This window comes from Vanessa cardui, chromosome 7 (genome assembly GCF_905220365.1).
Source record: "Vanessa cardui chromosome 7, ilVanCard2.1, whole genome shotgun sequence".
NCBI lineage: Eukaryota > Metazoa > Arthropoda > Insecta > Lepidoptera > Nymphalidae > Vanessa > Vanessa cardui.
Genome location: NC_061129.1, coordinates 9,760,479 through 9,774,353, shown reverse-complemented (window position 1 = coordinate 9,774,353; position 13,875 = coordinate 9,760,479). Strand labels below are relative to the sequence as shown.

The following is a 13,875-nucleotide window of genomic DNA, read 5'->3' as shown; positions in this document are numbered from 1 at the left end:
AGTCTCATAAGTGAAAAATATAATTAACTTTAATGTAGTTATATTATGGAGCTTTTTATATAATTTGTAATTTTATTATTTAGCATAAACTGCAAAATATAATTTGTTTTAATGCACAAATTACACATGCAGCTACAATATACTCTGCAATTAGTGGAATTAAAAGAAAAGTTAAGAAATCTGTTTATATTAACATAATATATAATCATATGTTTCGAAGATAAGGGAGATGTAGGGATTTTTTGTACATAATGGTAACATACTGTATTTGTATGACTTCACAGCTTTAACACTATAGCTTGTATTAAGGAAAAGTAGTCATAGTATATTGTTTGGTGTAGTGATCTTTATTAAAAATATTGACACAATCAAAAAATACGAAAATATTAAAAAAAATTATATATATAAATCATTTTTATTTTCAGTGTATGGTTAACTTATTGATTTGATCTTTTCGATGAATGAATAAATCCTTTTTGTAAAAGGTTAACAATGACAATTCTTATTTGACATAATCTTGTAGGTTAATCAAATGACATAAAAACAAATGTTACTAAAAAAACATATATTAAAGTTTAAGTGTATGTGACACTATTATCACAGAATTAAAACAATATTAACTTTTCTTTATAACTAATCATCCCAGTTCACTTGATGACAATCATGCCACACAAATGTGCCTTTAAGAGACTGTGGTGCTTCCAGTGCTAGATACAGAGGAGCTCGGGCTCCACGCTCGGGAGTGAAATCACCCATTCCTTTCGTCATATCTGTTTTTACAAAACCAGGGTGGACACAGTTTATGGATATATCTTTCCCCTGTTTAATGAACTGTTTCTGCTGTACAAAAGTAAGAGCCGATAGAGCAACCTTTGAAACTTTATAGTCACCATTGTGGCCAGCAAAAGACACAAATGCAGTTTTACCATTTTTAACATTCTGCAAGAAGTCATCAACAAACTGCAATATCTCCTCTGTGGTGAGGTCATCCTTTGCAAGAATATCTAGCCACGTCTGTCTTCTGATGTTCGATAACAAACCCCAATCACTGCTCATATTAATAATTCGAGCATCATTTTTAAGTAGTGGATAAAGTATCTTAGAAATTGTAAGAAGACTGTAGAAATTCGTATCCATAAGCTTCTTAGCTTCTTCACAAGTTGGCACAGGCTTATCAAAATCTAAAATACCGGCATTGTTTACGAGCACATCAATGCCGGAATGACGTGTAGAAATAAACTTAGCAAATTCCTCTATGCTAGATTCGCTTGTAACATCTAACGTATGAAATAAAGGTCGGAGACCTAAGTTTTCTAGTTTTTGCACCGCCTTTCTGCCTCGTTCTTCATTTCTAGCAGTTAGATATACAGAACCATTAAACTTTTGGCATAATCCTTTTACAATCTCGAACCCTATACCTTTATTACTACCAGTAACAACTGCTACTTTGGTTTCCATTTTGTACAAAAAATGTATAAGCAATTTAGAATTCACAATAAAAAATATAACTTTAAAATATATACTCTATTTATCAGTTTTTTAATGACATTTCACTTGCCATTGTGACTTCACAATATTGACAACTCCACAATTGACACTTGTTGACTTATGACGTTACGCAGACTATGCAATCGTGCAACAGACAAAAGTTGAAGAGTAGTGCAGCAAATCATTATCAATGTTATGATCGCTTACATTATAAATTACTGCTTCAACTTTTCTAATATTGAGGTTATAATTACTCAAAATAAAAGGAAAATTTGACATTGCATATATTTATTATAACGTCGTACTTAAACGCTTAAATATGATAACATTATTGGAACTATAAAACAGTCTCTAGATATAGCTAAAACTACATTACTTAAATTAAAAAAGTAAAATTATTTTCTTATTTGATATTTATACCTATGATTAATTTGATATATATGATTTATATGTTTACAAATGAATACCTACTAAAACCATATAAACCTGCTCAAAAGTCATTAAATGATATATATCTAGCAGTAAATACTTGATGATGATATAATAAATAAAAGGCGAAGATAAATGTCATTTCTCTTTGAAATAATTTATTGCAAGTTAAAGCACTCATAGCAATGTGAAGTATTTATTCATTTTAAAAGGATGAGGTCCGCGCATAAAATAGCTTGAGTACAATTGTACATACCTGAAATTTTTTTTTGATAATCCCTTTTCTTTCATATGTATCGATATAAGTTTTGATTATTGCAGATCGATACTATAATAAATTGATGAAAATGATTCGATGACATCTGATTTGTAATATCTTTCTAATCTTACAAAAATTTAATAAAAATGCGTTCAAAGCGGTACCTACGACCTAAGTGATTGAATAGTTGGTTTATCTAGTTTCCAGCAGATGAGATAATTATCTTTAGAGTTTATCCAAATTATAATGCAATTATGTTACGTTTCATTGTAATTAAATTTTCTTTTGAGATTCATTTGCTGATTGATATTTACATTAAAAAGAAAAAAAACAGTATTACAAAAATATTTTTTAACAGGAAATAAAATTAAAAACAGTTTTGTTAAATATGTTTAATTTCATCTGTAAATATACTTAGCAAAACTGTTCTTTTAACAAAGAGTTTTGAAGTTTAGCAATGATATTCTAATAAACGGATATGTTATATCCATACTTAACAACAGAAAAAAAAAGTGTGCCGCGCCGGGGACCGTTTATTTTAGTTTATTTTTACATTTCGTTAAAAGTAAAAAGGATAGCTTGATAAAAACAATAAGTAAAAGGGATAACTAGATGTTTTAATTACGCAAAACGTATTACTACGTAATTATGATGTATTATAACGTATTACTACGTAAAACGACTAAAGACAAACGTCCCAATTAGGACGTTTTCTAGTCTTCACTTTTTGCGCGTTAATAACATATCTGTTTACTACAACATCATTGAAGTTAAGGGTTACCGTGGACCGAAAGCCGCGAAGACCTGGTGACGATTGCCATATTATGATGCTTTAAAATACACTCGTAATGTTTGTTCTATTAATTAAATATTTAGAATTAGCATTGTGCATTGTGTCTTGTCTAAAAATTAGGCCAACAACCTTTTAATTAAAAATTTAAAAAATGAGCTAAGTCAGACTCATTTCGCTATTTGTAATGCTCAAGTTATAATACAACAAAAAGCTATTTAGTTAAAATTATTTACACACAGTCAAACCTGCACATATGCATTCCCTAATTACACGCACATAATCAATATTTAAATTAATGCTTAGAAATAAATGGCTTCCAGTTCAAGTCCTTAATTAGTCAATTTTCACTGCAGCATATATTTTTCGTATAAATGTATATGCTGCAAAGAACCCAATTGTTCCAGTTAAGATCCAAAATGTTAACACCATAAGTCCTGTAAAATGTGATGTCGTCTTTTTAAAATGTTTATATCATCGAAACATAAAACTGCAGTACTAAACAAATACTTGGCAAATTAATAATTTGTTATACATAGGCAAAAAAGGTCTTAAAATTGAAGATGAATTTCTAAACTAGAAACATAAATTGCCAAATTCCATCGGATATTCTTTATGACAAGTAAATAATTTTGGATAGAAAATCTACTTTTAATGTACATTCCAGGTGTTCTTTTTTTAAATCAATATGGATCAAGGACCACTTGATGTTTCTGTTTCTTGAAAATTGGCCAAATGTAAAAGAATAAATCTGCCACAAAGCAAATTTACCATAAAGATGGGAACAAGCTTGAAAACTTCTCTTTAACAGGAGATGAGGTCAGTAAATTTTATTGCAAATGAATCTTAATTTTTCAAGACATTATTTACACAATATGTATACTTGCCTATTAAACTCTTACCTGTGTAACCAATGTAAAGTAGTATTGGTATAAATTCTGTTATTTCCAGTTTTGTAAAGAAATAAAATATGGAATAAATCAATATATATACGGAAGATCCTCCCGAAATAACAAAACTCTTCCACCACCAATGATAATCCTAGAATTTAAGGAAGAAATTATATTTTATATTATTAAAAAGTGATGTATCTAAATTAGTGTTTTCATAAATATTTACCTCACCACATAGTTGAAAATACACCATTACTATAGAAATCTGTGACACAGAAATAACAAGTATGCAGAATACTAAAAATAGGAAGCCAAACAAATAATAAAATTGATTTTCCCACAAAGCATTAAAAATGAAGAACAGCTCTATAAAAACTGCTCCAAATGGAAGTATACCAGCCATCAAAATGCTGAAAACAAAAAATGCAAATTTATTAAATTGAAAATTGAATTTCCTATTACAATCATTAAAAATTAAATTATTTTGCTTACCAAACTAAAGTATTCATATACCAAACTTGTTCTGGAACTTTTCTAGGGATGAAGTTTGTTCTAACTGGGTGTTGGAATGGTTGTTTCCTACATCCAAAATAATAACCCAAGTAAACTAGGGGCAGAGATATGCAGAACCAAAGACACAAAAGTGCCATCATTGTCGAGAAAGGTACTGCTCCACTAGAATGTTTACCCATGATGAAGAAATTTAAAAAGAAACATGATCCAAATACAATTGCGGGATATAGTGTAGCAGTCAAGAATGCAGCTTGTTTCCATTGCTTTCCTTTCATTGTGTTATACAACCGTGCTGAGTAGTAACCAGCTATAAGACCCATAAATACATAGAGGAATATTGCTGCAGTCATTAAGGCTCCACGGCTAGCTGGTGACAACATACCCAGCATTGCAATAACTGGAATAATGAGATTATTTTTATTATTTAAAATTATTCAAATTTGCAGAGAATGATGTATTTATTATGATATTAGCTGAAATAAAAAAGACTTACATATTGTTATGAGGGACATTAAAAATATTTGAATACCACTTCCAATAACAGCAGCAAACAACATTCTTTTGGGAGGTGGTCTGAACACATCACCATGTACTAATTTCCAGCCTGTTTCTTCAATCATATCTTCAATTTTTTCATCAGAATTATATCTTGCAATGTCCCTTCTCAATGTACGGACAATTATCATTGTTAAAATACCTAAACATTAATGATATACTTAATTCCATGATATTACATATATTAAACTATTATGCATTTGATTAAGGTGTAAAAACTCAAGGCTTGCAGACAAACAATAATAGTACATGAGAAAAGATTTCTCTATTTATTATTTTATAAACAAAATCTTACCTGACAAAAAGAAGAGAACAACAATAGAATTAACAATAGAAAACCAGTGTATTTGCACATCTTTCATGCCAAGATATATGTCCCATCTAGAAGCCCACTCAATTTCAGATTCTCCCCATTCCACCGAATAAGTAAAGTATAATTTTGTCCCTGTATCCTCATTTACAAGCTGAGGCTTGGCTTCAGATGAAAATTGACAAGAGTCATCGACAAAAGTCATTTGATCTTTATCAACAGAAAATGTTTCTACTTCAAAACCTACCACTCTATATGAATCCCTGTAAACAATATTATCTATTAAACTGTGTTAAAAAAATATTTTACTTATTGAAGTACTATATTTTATTGTCTATAAAAGAAAAAGAATCATGTGATTCCTATAAAATTAAGTGAAAAGTAGCTCACTGGCTATGTTTGTGGTATTTGAGAAGTAACTTCAGGTGATTATTAATGTATGTTTTTCCTTTAGACATAAATCCAAGGCGATAACCTTGCTCAATTGTTCTTTCAGAAGTATCAACATTAATGATTTTTGTCGCCACTGGTAAATTGTCGATCAATCTACAATAAAGAATATAAAGTGAATAAAAGTATCATGAGAAATTGAATTTGAAACATGTTTTAGTTATATATATATATATATAGACATGCTTTTCCACATTATATGATTTCAAAAATAGCAATGACTTACAAATGCACAAAATACTCATGTTCAATTCGGCTTGCAACTTTTTCTGACTCTTCAACGCTCCAATTGATTGGATCGTTTTGTTTGTGACACAAAAGTTTACATTTAATATTTTCAGCCATGTGTACTTCGTAAGGTGTGTTCACGATTCGATCTCCTCGTAGAACTTCACCTAAGTTTTCGGATTTGTATACGAATGTTCCATTTTTTGGTATACAGAGTGGTAAAGAATAATACTCATATGGTAGCTGTGTATGTATACTTGTCATTTTAACTGCTTTAACTTCGATCCTTTGACCTTTCTTAAACTCCACTGGTGCGACACCAGGGACATAAAACCCATGACTATATATTATTAAGTTTACCAACAATGTTAAAATCTGTAAAGTAAGCTACGAAAGAAAAAGAAAATTATTATAATTTTAATACAATAACAAAAATTAATTTCATAACAGAATACTAACAGTACACATATTTGATTATTTGATGTTTTTTGTTATGAAAGTGATAAAATCATAATATTATTCATTTTATTAGTAGAAGAAAAAAAAATATTCGGTATACTGCAATTTACTTAGATTTTAGACATGACAATTATTTGACAAGAACTAAAGATTATGAAATATGAACAATTTAAGGCTTGTATATTGACGTATAATCGTTATTGCCATGAAACATGAAATATTGATTTAATATAATATTCAACTTTGTGAAGTTTTTTTTGCAATTTGGGTTTCTTACCCAATAAATCCATTTGTTTTCAAATAAGTAGTAGTAGAGTTTTGCTTATCGACAACCGACTCATAAAGAAATAAAAATTTGTAAAAATTAAAGTATTTTGAATTGTATTATTTTCTTTGGGATTATAACTGAAATTTCTGAAAACAAAAAATTATCTCAGATCAAGTCATTGTTTTATTTTATGTTTTGTACTTTAAGTCACATCCCTAATGTCGCAAGGAATTTTAAGACATACCTTTATTCTATAGCATAAATATTGGCTATTGCTCCATGAAGTTTATTTTATACTCTTTGGACTATTACTTAGATCGCACGGAACGCGTCGCTTTCATGTTTTTATTTTATTTTATAATTATAATGTGAGAAATATGATAAGTACTTTATCTGTTATTACATTATTTATGTGAAAAGTGTAAATTTAAAAGTTTTATGTAGTTTATTACATTATAAAGAATTTAGGTTACATAAAAAGCACGTAGCAAAAGGAGCAACATGGTTCAGGTATTTTTGTTTTATTTTTCTTAAAAATCTCATATATTTTAGTTACAACTGCTTTTCTTGAAAATAAACTGTTATTGTAAATACATTTTAGTAAGGAATAATAAATTGCATTTTCAGGCTACGGATGAAATGGAACAACCAGACTTGCCACAAGCAGTAAAATTATTAAAAGAAATGAATATGAATGTGCAGCAAGTTTCACAATTAGTAGATAATATGTTGTTAAGAGTTAAAAGTGGAGAAATAACAACGGACAAGGGTTTGAGTTTTTTAGAAATGAAATATCAAATGCTTCTCAGTTATTTAATTAATTTAACATATATAGTGTTGAGGAAATGTTCTGGAGAGAAAATTGAATCTGACCCTTCCATAGACAGGCTTGTTGAAATACGAACTGTGTTGGAAAAAATTCGTCCAATAGATTCTAAACTGAAATATCAAATTGATAAACTTGTTAAAACAGCAGTTGTTGGAAATACAGAAGATGATCCTCAATCATATCACGCCAACCCCGGCAACCTGGTTAGTAAGATAGAAAATGATGAAGAAGATAGCAGTGAATCAGATAGTGGCGATAAAAAAGAAAAAAGTGAAAAATCTAACGTATATGTACCTCCTAAATTGGCAGCAGTGCATTTTGATGATAGTATATCTAGGAATGACACTGAAAAGAAGAATAAGGAAAGAGCTAAAAAACAGTTTCTTAATTCAAATGTAATGAGAGAACTCCGTGAAGAATACTCCGAAGCCCCATTGGAAATGACTACAGGAAATCATGTTAAGCACTCAATATCTAAGTATGAACAAGAAAAAACTGAATATGAAGAGAATTATCTGACTCGTTTGCCAGTCACCAAGGCAGAAAAAAATCGAAGGAAAAAGTTGACAACAGTTGGTATGTTAGCAGACGAAGTTACTGGCACTCGCAGTACAGCACGTAAACATAAGCTAAAATCTAAAAAAGGTAAAGGGTTTAAAAGACGGCGTACTCACTGATCCCTTTAATTAGTTTCACATTTTCTCTCAATTTGTATTATTGTCAAACATTGCATATGTATGAAATAAAATATTTAAAAAGTATAAATTCACATGAAAATACATAACTAAATTATAGGCATGTCAACAATTTCTCATCAAAGTTGGCAATATAAATAAATTATTATTTACATAATGAATAATAGTCCTAATTTGGGTATTCAGAATGAAGTAATGATAAATTTTACATTACTAAAAATAAAAACTAGTAATAACATAAATCATGTGCCACATCAATTGCAAACCACATCAATTCAAACATGCTCCAAAATTGTGTTGAAAACTGCACATGGAAAAATGATGTTTTATAATTTGTGAAGATAATTGAATAGTCAAATAACTAACGGCAAGTAACATAAAAAGTATAGGCACAGAAATTCACACAGAAAAAAAAGTAGTACAAATTGCTGTTAGTGATAGATTAAATACTCAATTTGGACATAAAGGTCTACTGCCTTCTAATGACAAATAGGTGGTGCAACTCACCCAATAACAGTGGGATACTGATTTTGTAATATTGAATCATACTTGTGATGCACTCATTTATGTTTGAAATGAATTATAACATTAAGTGAGTAATATAGAGGGGTTTAGTTTAAAACCTTACTATGATGTGATAAATGACTCACTTGAGGTCTGGGATTTTGCCAAAATATAATTCAGATGTCCTTGTTCTGCGAATTATCAACCGTATTATTTTTTTTTATTTATTTAGGCACGCTTCGTCTGAGATAGGTATATATAGAAAAAAATCTAGCTTTCCTATTCCTATTCCTATGTTCCAACAAAATATTTTAAACTCAATTACATTTAAATTAATACAGATTATTTTCCGTCATTCTCAGCTACATTTAAATTATAATTCTATACTTTACTGTGATCGTCTAGTACATATTATTTTTTGTTTATAGATTTAATGCGAAAATTCGTGGGGATATTCAGCACATACATTTTTTTTACTAGATGCAAGTATACCTTACTAGAAATTGATTTGAAAACCGATTTCACATGTGCTCGAACTAAATGAAAGAAAAGTAAGCTTAAATAAAACATAGTAAAAATCACTTTACTTTTTAGGTGTGTGCGCTTATTGAAATATTCGTGCCTTTATTTTGTATGAAGCTTTATAAACAAGAATGTGGTCGTAATATGTTCAATCTTGCCACAGAGACATCCATCAGATGACTTAGAGATGAGAATATGCATAAGGAACTTCTTCAATATTTTTACTCTTTACAGGCGCAAACGTTAAGAAAACCCTTCAAAAAGGCAATCTTAGAATGGGCGTAATACATATACGTTTTAAATATAAATTTTACATATATTTAAATAAAATAACAGCTTCTCCCCATACATATCATATCAGACCTATATTTTTATTACGAAAATATTAAAAACTGGCATATAAAAAATTTAAATATTTGATCTTCAAACTGTTTTAGTAGCTTAATTAAAATGTAAAATAATAATATGGCACTGATTTATGTTATTTTATAATAATATGTCTGTTATCTTGCTTGCTTGATTATAGATTGATGAGACAATTATTGATACAAACAGCGTTCACAATACTGATTACTTTTTTAGCCAATCTTTGAAGTAAAATCTAATATAGAAATAGTTTAAGCATAAGCACATAACAATGAAGTGATATATTTTTTTACTAATGATGAAAATAAAAGTAATAGTCGCAATGTCCTATGTATTTACATGTGATTTGATCATTTTAATTTTTTGTTGGTTGAATGAAATGGTTATTTGTTAATGTTACTTTAATCTTCAAAACAAATTTATACATATTTAAAGTACAGAAGGCCATTTTATCTCATAGTAAAGCAGATAAAAAAAATATATAATTGAAGCTAATGAAAAGTTGTTTGTGGTTAAACATATTTTCAGCATTAACATAAACAGGTGAAATAAGATCAATCAATCACCTCCCTTATAAAGACGCACTTTTTACAACTGTTATAAAATAAAAATTTAGAAAGAGATTTTAGTATACAGGGTACTCCATTTGTCTAAGCACATGCACAGTAAAATTTAGCTCCTATAATCCTATTAAAATATAACTATTAAAGTTAAGCTCTTATTTGTTACTCTATAAAATATTTATAAACATCATACTGGCTATAGAATGTTGGTTAATTTATGTGTACATAGCATTTTAACACAATAATTATGTAAGTCACCTTTTGGAACTCTTTGCTGCTTAACTAGTAAAACGTCCAGGGAGGTGCTACATTTTGCTTACTAATGTTATACCAAATCGTTTCATTTATGTGGGTATGTGTATATATATCTTATTCACAAATTCATTACTATTTACTGTGCTCCCGTTTTAACTACAATTGAAATGACTGTTACATTATGAGTGACATTTACAGTAGCTAGAACTTTATATTGTAAATACCTACAGTTTTTTTAATGATGCTCATGAATCACAAATGTTTAAAACTGCAGTGCAAATATCTATTTTAAATTTGCCTTACTATGTGTATTATATAATATAAAAAAAAATAAAATATAAAAACTAAAATATTACATTAAGTAAGTATGTTTAATTTTAAGAAAAGCAAGTGTTTATAGTAATGGAAATTAAAGATGAAGAAAATTGCATGATACTGTTAAATTGTAATTGAAAACTTTTTAATTTGTATTTAGTTACTAGTTTAATTTTCTTAAGTTTTTTTTTCTGAGATACCGACTTTTAAAATTAAATATATTTTATCTAAAATACGTGGTACTAATGGTACTAACTATGAAACAAGCTAGTATCTACATCGAATGACGGATAATTTATAAAATTGGGTATATTTATATTGGATACAGTGTCAGAACTTTGAATTACGTCGTTTATTGTTTTCTTTAATGTTTGCTTTGATTATTTGTTTTCTTTTTCGCAATGTGCACCATTACGGAAAGGTTTAAGTTTTATATAAAAAAAACAACTAGTTTTTTTTAATTAATTTATACATGTTGTAATTTAAGCGTTTTCAAGCCATCGTTATTTTTTCTATGATATTCATTTTTGATTATTTTTTTAGATTATGACGTAATAAAGGAATTTTAAAACTCATGTATTTTATTTACTGTCGACTGATAAATCAACAGAAGGAAAATCTTGTACGCATGTTGCTGGATTAAATGACTGGTATCGAAATAATCTCATTTGACGAATATGGCCAATGGGCGTATGAGTGTCCAAACATTGATATTCTCCTTTGGGGGGTGCTGTTCCATGGTTATGCGTAAGATCTGACCGAATTACTCTGTTCATCAACCACACAGGTGAAGCCATTGTTAACTGTTGAAGATACAATATATTATATAGTTTACAATTTAACAATACGAGAAATGTTAGTGGGCTGGTTCGTAGTAGATTCTCCGAAAACTTCCAACTTAAACAAAAACAACGTAATCTTAGTCAGATTACGTTGTTTTTAAAGATGTTTTTGCAATTTTTATGTTTATTACGACATTAGGCGTATGGATGACAATCCAGATGATCAATTTGTAAGGACTATTTGTGCATTTAATTGTAATTATTTCTAGTTGGGCCAATAAAAAGCACTATTATTATATTTCTACATAATAAAAGATAAGCTATAAAACTAATTCAAAATAGGTATATAAAGTTTTATTTTCTAAATCATGCGTTATGTAATTTATAGAACTGGAACTATTATATGTGGGTCATTACCTATACTTATTTAAAATATAGTAAATATTGACCGGATTATTAATACGGTGGTAGTTTGTTTTTGGGGTTTTAAAATTATAACTTTTCTATTCGACACAAGCTAAGTCACTTATAAATGTTTTGAAATTTATACTCCGGCGACTTTATTTACTTTAACTTGAAAATGTAGTAGGTATAAAATTTGTACTGTGACTAATTTTATATTTGCATAAGTAACTAATTATACATACCGGTGGAGTAACAGTTGCAAAAGGATTTCTGTACTCGTCTTGTTGAGTTGTAAGATAATCCATAACACCGAAGTCTGAGGGAAGTTGTGCCAAATTTGCATTTTTCATCAGTTTATTTCGACCAGGGGTACTGAAGATTCAATATGCATGTTAAGTATTATTATTGGAAAAAATATTAGCGCATATGTGATTGTCACATATCCGTAGACACCTTATATACCAGATGTGCTTATGTATATTTCTTGGGAGCACGTAGATGAAAACCGTAACAAACTTATGCCTGCAATCGTGTCTTTATTTAATAAAGTCTTACGATAGTTATGTTTGGATGGAACTTTCAAAGTAATTTTGTTCGTGCTTACAAACTGTAATATTTAGTAATGATGTCCGAAAATCCACAACAGCGCGATTTCTCAGACATTTTCTGCCTCGCACAACCACTTTGTGGAACCAGCTTTCGCCGGCGGTTTTTCCGAACCGATACGACATGGGAACCTTTAAGAAAAGAGCCTACTCCTTTTTGAAAGGCCGGCAACGCACCTGCAAGTCCCCTGGTGTTGCAGGTGTCCATGGGCGGTGGTAGTCACTTTCCATCAGGTGAGCCTCCTGCTCGTTTGCCTCCTATGCCATAAAAAAAAAAAAAAAAAAAAAAAAAAATTTAGTAGTGCCTGACTGGATTTTAATTCTTGGCTAAGACTTTATAATGTTATAAACCCAATAGGTCATCGTACAAGTAACTAATGCTTATTATAAAATTGGTAATAAATATATCAATAAGACTCGTCTTTGTTTTTATTTGTGGTATATGGTATTTACCATTTTAAAATACTTTCTACTTACTCGGTGCATGGATATGAAGTAAAATTAACGAGGGGCTTAAAAGCATAAACTGGATTTGTTTTTGTAAATACTTGTTCAAGCATAGCTCGTGTTTCACTTTTGCCTATGTTTTGATCTTGATCGCCCCAACGCAAATACGTACTGATGTGATTACTCAAATTATCCCGGTATACATAATTATCCTTCTTTTCCACGTGCATTTGATAATCCCAATTTTGAACTTTGACTTTCGGTCCATAGGTATTTTTGCAGAAAAGAATTTGTTGTGGCTTCTTAGGTGTTGCATTTTTAGATCTCATTGTAAGAAATCTATAAAATTAATTAAAAAATGCTTGTCAACATGTGTGAATAATAATAATTATAAACTTACTAATAAAATGTCATTTATTTCAAATATGTAGGTGCTCTATTTAGCCAGTACGTTTTGGCGCGTTGAATGCTGCAGTTTTTGTTTATAAAATGACATTATAATTTTATTTACTTGGATTTCATGGTAAACAATAAAAGGTCTAATCAATACTTTCATTAAGTCACCATTGTGGAACAAACTTATAGACAGACAAAGGTTATTCTATCCATTGATATTTTATTGGATTAGGTAGTATCGACCGTATTTACCTGATATTATTCTGTAATATACTTACAGTTGTAATAAAAAAAAATTGCCATAATTTGTAATTAGAGTTTTTATATACCATTTATAGAATTTGTGTTACGAGACCACTTCCCAGAAACGTGCCATTACAGGAAGTAATAGCCCAAATGGCCTGGATACAATTTCTGACACAGTCTGTAATACTTATAATACATATATGTACTCGGACAAGGTAGGCCAGGGCATGGGATCATTATTAAGTAAGAATTTGAAGCAAAAAGTAATTAACATTTGTAGTCTAGGGATACCATACATAGAAA

General features: G+C 29.4%; 4 protein-coding genes across 5 annotated transcripts; 1 reads left to right on the top strand and 3 right to left on the bottom strand.

Annotated features, from left to right (window-relative positions):
• Positions 1 to 548: 548 nt before the first annotated feature.
• LOC124530885 (carbonyl reductase [NADPH] 3-like) lies at positions 549 to 1,592 on the bottom strand. Its single transcript, XM_047105240.1, has one exon. It carries the CDS (start codon positions 1,456 to 1,458, stop codon positions 634 to 636), a length of 825 nt encoding a protein of 274 aa, XP_046961196.1. The 5' UTR covers positions 1,459 to 1,592; the 3' UTR covers positions 549 to 633.
• Positions 1,593 to 2,925: 1,333 nt separating this feature from the next.
• LOC124530884 (transmembrane 9 superfamily member 4) lies at positions 2,926 to 6,538 on the bottom strand. Its single transcript, XM_047105239.1, has 9 exons — positions 6,375 to 6,538; positions 5,914 to 6,302; positions 5,628 to 5,783; positions 5,223 to 5,500; positions 4,866 to 5,069; positions 4,352 to 4,769; positions 4,086 to 4,269; positions 3,869 to 4,007; positions 2,926 to 3,403 (listed from the first exon to the last, which is right to left on the bottom strand). Exons 1-9 carry the CDS (start codon positions 6,381 to 6,383, stop codon positions 3,303 to 3,305), a joined length of 1,878 nt encoding a protein of 625 aa, XP_046961195.1. The 5' UTR covers positions 6,384 to 6,538; the 3' UTR covers positions 2,926 to 3,302.
• Positions 6,539 to 6,922: 384 nt separating this feature from the next.
• Positions 6,923 to 8,911, top strand: LOC124531203 (neuroguidin). The gene is made up of 2 exons (XM_047105693.1): positions 6,923 to 7,152; positions 7,270 to 8,911. Exons 1-2 carry the CDS (start codon positions 7,144 to 7,146, stop codon positions 8,146 to 8,148), a joined length of 888 nt encoding a protein of 295 aa, XP_046961649.1. The 5' UTR covers positions 6,923 to 7,143; the 3' UTR covers positions 8,149 to 8,911.
• Positions 8,912 to 9,703: 792 nt separating this feature from the next.
• Positions 9,704 to 13,875, bottom strand: LOC124531165. Of its 2 annotated transcripts, none has more exons than XM_047105640.1 (4): positions 13,605 to 13,875; positions 12,961 to 13,269; positions 12,121 to 12,250; positions 9,704 to 11,494 (listed from the first exon to the last, which is right to left on the bottom strand). In XM_047105640.1, exons 2-4 carry the CDS (start codon positions 13,257 to 13,259, stop codon positions 11,273 to 11,275), a joined length of 651 nt encoding a protein of 216 aa, XP_046961596.1. In that variant the 5' UTR covers positions 13,260 to 13,269; positions 13,605 to 13,875; the 3' UTR covers positions 9,704 to 11,272. The 2 variants fall into 2 exon arrangements, with proteins under 2 accessions (XP_046961596.1, XP_046961595.1); XM_047105639.1 differs by having other exon boundaries at positions 13,656 to 13,874.

What these genes read in the sequence shown, in the direction of transcription:
- LOC124530885 (XM_047105240.1), bottom strand. Translation starts at nt 1,458, where the DNA reads ATGGAAACCAAAGTAGCAGTTGTTACTGGTAGTAATAAAGGTATAGGG.
- LOC124530884 (XM_047105239.1), bottom strand. An exon ending in TATATGAATACTTTAGTTTG is followed by an intron (nt 4,270 to 4,351) that starts GTAAGCAAAATA and finishes TTTTGTTTTCAG; the next exon opens with CATTTTGATGGCTGGTATAC. An exon ending in ATTTTCAACTATGTGGTGAG is followed by an intron (nt 4,008 to 4,085) that starts GTAAATATTTAT and finishes CTTAAATTCTAG; the next exon opens with GATTATCATTGGTGGTGGAA.
- LOC124531165 (XM_047105640.1), bottom strand. Translation starts at nt 13,259, where the DNA reads ATGAGATCTAAAAATGCAACACCTAAGAAGCCACAACAAATTCTTTTC. An exon ending in ACTTCATATCCATGCACCGA is followed by an intron (nt 12,251 to 12,960) that starts GTAAGTAGAAAG and finishes TTGAATCTTCAG; the next exon opens with TACCCCTGGTCGAAATAAAC. An exon ending in TTGCAACTGTTACTCCACCG is followed by an intron (nt 11,495 to 12,120) that starts GTATGTATAATT and finishes TATCTTCAACAG; the next exon opens with TTAACAATGGCTTCACCTGT.